The sequence below is a fragment of the Gossypium raimondii genome, chromosome 4, assembly GCF_025698545.1.
Source record: "Gossypium raimondii isolate GPD5lz chromosome 4, ASM2569854v1, whole genome shotgun sequence".
Classification (NCBI taxonomy): Eukaryota; Viridiplantae; Streptophyta; class Magnoliopsida; order Malvales; family Malvaceae; genus Gossypium; species Gossypium raimondii.
The window spans coordinates 7,360,975-7,365,958 of record NC_068568.1 but is presented as its reverse complement, the minus strand read 5'-3'; the positions used below and the strand labels follow the sequence as shown (position 1 = coordinate 7,365,958).

The 4,984-nt window shown below is 37.5% G+C and overlaps 1 protein-coding gene across 1 annotated transcript; it reads left to right on the top strand.

Moving 5' to 3' along the window:
* The first annotated feature begins 214 nt into the window (after positions 1-214).
* LOC105778769 (zinc finger protein JAGGED) lies at positions 215-3,136 on the top strand. The gene is made up of 5 exons (XM_012602531.2): positions 215-612; positions 736-827; positions 1,239-1,370; positions 1,620-1,698; positions 1,854-3,136. Coding segments are annotated over exons 1-5 (798 nt in total). The 5' UTR covers positions 215-610; the 3' UTR covers positions 2,347-3,136.
* The last annotated feature ends 1,848 nt before the right edge of the window (positions 3,137-4,984 follow it).

Below are 4,984 nucleotides of genomic sequence, written 5' to 3'. Positions count from 1 at the left end.
CTTCAAATAATGAATAATGAGTAGATCGCAGCTTAATTTTAGGGCTAGCTAGCCCTTGAGTTCAAACCACATGTCCTCAATAATATTTCCCTTTTATCTTCCAACTTTTTGCTTAATTGAATGCAATGGACTCACTTAGAAGACATGGGGGGTGTTTCACAGCAACCTTTTTACGGTAAATCCTGTTAGCAATCTCTGTAACTATTTTAGGCGCCATCATTGTTTCATGAAACTAGTTTGTAGGGCAAGGGCAATAGACCTCTATAGGCTCTCTTCACAAAGGCAAACAAAACCCTCCCATCCATCTCTCTCAATCCAACCAAATCCCCCATCCCCTAAACTCAAACCACTTGCCCTTCCCCTTTCCAAAGTCACGAGACCCACTGTCCCCTATTGTTCTTTCAATTTTTTTTTATGAGAGAGCGGGTGGCGGAGAAACTGATAGAGAACTTTCAAAATCTCCTTTTTTTCTCCACCTTCACACTTCACTCAACTACTAGCCTCCATATTGCAGTCTCAAACTGAAGTCTTGTAATCTTCCAAAGCTTTAGTTATCTTCAATCTCAAACATTGTTCACCTCATATTTTCCTGTCTTTCTCTGTCGGTACCATGTAGGTCTCCCCACCCTTCATTATCTTCTCCTTCTCTTCATCCTCCACTTTTTTGTCTCTTTCCCTTTGTAATTGTGACTCTCTTCATCTTTTTCTTTTTCCTTTTTTGTTTTGCAATTGCAGGAGACCTGAGAAAAACCCCTTAGACCTCAACAACTTGCCCGACGATTATACAAGGGATGGTAAACTGGTCTTTGAGGAAGGCTCCTCCTCCGGTATTTTCTCCAACTAGTACTACTATTATTACTATATGAATATATGTAATCAAATTTGACAATATAATCTAAAGGTTTTTTCATCTTTTTACGAAATAAAATGCTACTAACTATGGTATGAATTGTACGAATTTTACACACTCCTAGTCTCTTAAAAACCATCTGTAATATATAGAATAGACTAGCTGTGTTTGTAAGCTTAAACAGACCACACAAGTTTCTTTTGATGCTTTTAAAATGATCATCATATATATATATATAAATAATTAAAAAGAAGCAGTGGAAAAGGAGGGCTAGGAAATTGAAGGTTTTAATGACTTAGTTGTTACACGATTTGGGTAAGTTAGGGTTTGGGTTTTGGGCCAAGAATGGTCTCATCGAAGTTGCTTTAATTGGTGCTCTCTGAAACAGGCTCTAGGAAAAAGAAAAGCGGCGGTAAGGATGGGAAAGATGAGTGTGGGAAGGTCTATGAATGTAGGTTTTGTTCCCTCAAGTTTTGCAAATCTCAAGCTCTTGGGGGACACATGAACCGCCATCGCCAAGGCAAGTCATTTCACTTCTTTATTCCAATTTTAAGTTTTGAGGTAGATTAGCCATGTCACTTTATTTTACTACACACACTTAGGGAAGCGTCAGAGGTTGTTATGATGATGGGGGGTTTGCCCATGAAGCGTGGTCATGTCAATCTTGATGAAAACTAAGTTGGTTTCGTTGCTGAATTTCTTGGCTGGTTTTCCGTGTTGATGAGTACTTTTGATTTGATTTGATTTGCTGTTTTTGTTGGGTGGTCAGAAAGGGAGACAGAGACACTGAACCGAGCTCGCCAGCTGGTCTTCAATAACGATAACTTGGCCACCCAAGGGCATCTAGGGTATGCTCCTTCAAGTTTCAAATACATCAATGAATGTTTTCATCTTTGAGAAATCAGAAAAAATATTAAATATATTCCCCCCATTTGATTTGAAGACTTGTGTAAGTAATTTGTTTTAGCTGAGGAAAAAACATGAAATATTCCAATCATTGCAGCTGCCATCCAAGCTATCATCCCGGAGGCAACGTGGGTGATCCAACATTACCATTTAGATCAGTTTACCCACCAAGAATGTTCTCTGGTTCTTCATCAACGCTGATGCCACCTACATTACAACCACCACCACCACAACCATATTTACACCCATCACCGTCACGCCTCAGCTCCTACCCTTCCCAATACCCAACTCACTCCATTAACGATTACTATGTAGGACATGTTCTGGGAAGCAGCGGTTCATCACAATATCCTCAACAAAACTTAAACTACCTTGGTGCACCAGAGTCTAACTACACTTGCATAGGGGCTCCTGTCGGACATGGACTCGGGGCAGGTTCAAATCGACCGGGAGGCGGAGGTACCGGAGGAAGAGACGTTTCACTGAGCAATCAGGAAGAGGGACTGAATTGGGGTAGGAGATATGCAGGAGGGACACAGCATCGTTTGGAGAATCCTTCAGCGATCAATCGATTTCAGGATGGGTTCTAAAGATTGTTTTATCTTTTTTTTCTTCCCCTTTAAAAAAACCTTTAGTTATGTTTATGAAATATTAACTGGTTTGACACGGCACCCAGAGAGAGAGAGAGAGACTCAACAAACTGACAAATGGGGTCATGCAATGCAAGGAAGGAGAGAAAGAAAAGTTTTTGGTTTATGTACAGGGATTGGGGCAGCTTTTTGAGCTTTGGACACCCTCAGCTAGTTTGGCTTGGAGCAGTGGCGATTGGAGAGGGTTGCGTTTTTGTGTAGTACCAAGCCAACTGTGAGAAATGGGGACTAAAGCTGGGTGGTGGGACAAGTTAGATATGAACAGCAAGTTTCTAATCCCTTTTTGCATTTGGATTTTTCTTTTATTGCATGGCAATGAATTTTTCTTTATTTTCCATGTTTCTTAATCTCTCTTGCAATGTTTTCCACTTTATTTGAACTCATCATCCATCTTTGACTGGAGCTGCTGCTGGAGTGGGGTGCTCGTCTTTCTCTCTCTCTCTCTCTCTTTCCAAAACCAAATTTGGGATCTTCTTGATTTTTGAGACCTGTATGGTTACACCATGCTTGCACAATATGGGCAATTTTGGCCTAGGGTGAAGTTGCCAGTAAAACTTCATTCAACACTTTTTTCCTTTCTTTTTTTGGCTGAGAGTTCCCTGACGAGAAACAATCAAATCTGTCAAGAAAAAGCCTGATATTGAGCACTGAATTTCTTTTTTCCTTTACCTTGCGATATTAGTTTATTAAATGTTAATTCAGTTTCATGAATACTTCTCCTTTTGTGTCATCCTAGCCCTAACTCCTTTACAATGTGAAAGGGAATACAGAAAGCCTTTTCATATTGTTTGATTATTGTAATTATATATTCCATTACTGTAAGATGCATTAGAAATCTAAATATTTTATGAAGAGAAGTTGAAGCAACTAGGTATCAGCTTGCTAGCTGAAATGACATCCTTAACAAAGACAGAATGACATGTAAATCTGCTTCCAAAAAGCTAACCTACCATAAAATTTTCCTAAAGTATTAGCCAGCATCCAAAGTTGTCTTTCTGTTCGTTTTGTTTAAGAAATATTCTGCCACACAAACCGGATTTTATCAATCTACTGCCCAGATTTTATTCTCTTCCATGAGTTGATACACAAACACAAATAACATTAAGTTTTAATCTAGAGTTGGTAAGCTGTTTCTCTATACATTATCATTGAGTAAGTGTGTTTCCACTTTTGTTTCTAGACCTACTATATAATTAACTCAATTAGTGGTTTAATTCAATGAAAAAGGCAAGTTAAGAAACTTTTGGCTCACCATAAAATATTTGAAGAGGTAGAGAAAATAATCAAATATATATGAATGGGGTTAGTTGCATTCCATTTAAAACGTGTTGCTATAACAAGTGTCCGCTATACATTTAATTGACAATCTTGAACACCATGTTTAATAGAAGTAAATTGTTAGATATGGCAGTCATACAACAATACTTCTAGAACTTGGTTAAAATATAGTACAGTATTTGGATTTCTCTTCTTTCTACTTCAATAGGAAGCTGTTAATTAATAATGTCTTAGTTTTAAAGCTGATAAAGAAAACCCTACCAACTGAACTAGTGGTTAATGAGTTATACCTACTGGCACCATTTAATGCAGGCAGTGCCTCGAAAGACAAAGACAACATTTAAGCCAAAAACATGAATAATATTTAATAATCAAGAGTTTCAGGAGTTTTTTATTGCAAGATTAATTATGACATTGAAGGGTGAATGGTTGGGATGTTGGATTTAATTGAACCATGTTGGCCAGTTATGCGGTCCCTATTGGCTGATTGATGGATTAAAAACTCTATTATCAGGTTCAAGACAGGCAGTTAGAGAGGAGGGGAACATAACTCTAAGTGAGCCTAACCCTAACCCTAGCTAGCCCTAACATGTGTGCCCTCAAGCAATAGGTTGAGCAGATGGACTGCAAAAACTGCCTACCACTCGTTTACACTTTCAGAATTCAGATTAACTCTCTCAAGGTTTGGGGGAAGAAAAGGAATTATCCTATAGAGAAAATGAAAATAAGACGGATAGAGAAAGCGATGACTGCATCTTGGGCCGTACTTATTTTTTCTTTTTCCCTTATATACCATGAAATGGAAATGGTTTGTGAGATATATATTTTCTGTACTCGGCTAGGTTTTCTTTTTAAGAACGGTACTCGGCTAGGTTTTTTCTTTAAAGATTAGTAGTTGGCTAGGTTTTATTAATCATATAGATGTTTTTTTCTATAGAAAGTGAAATTGGTTCTAATGAGATGGTCCACTTGGTTTTCAACGTATGACCAGTGTGGCACGTTTTAGACATTTTATTGCCCAATCTTGCTACAACGAGCTGTTTGAGTTACATGGTTCAATCCAGTTGAAATCTTCCCCGCTGGCCTTTTCTTCACTCTAAGTTTGGATAGACCGAATTGAAAGATGAATCCATTTTTGAATAAATCATTTAAAATTAATAAAAAATTATTAAATTAATTTATAAATTATTTATTTATTAGACAGACCGAAAAATCAACTGTATGACTAGTTTTATCCTTCATTCTATTTGTAAAGAGTTAAATATAAATTAGTACTTGAACTTGTTCACTTCTACTAAAT

Excerpts from the sequence above, each read along its gene's own strand:
- LOC105778769 (XM_012602531.2), top strand. Across the intron at positions 1,371-1,619 it reads CATGAACCGCCATCGCCAAG|AAAGGGAGACAGAGACACTG; the intron begins GCAAGTCATTTC and ends TTGGGTGGTCAG. Across the intron at positions 1,699-1,853 it reads GCCACCCAAGGGCATCTAGG|CTGCCATCCAAGCTATCATC; the intron begins GTATGCTCCTTC and ends CAATCATTGCAG.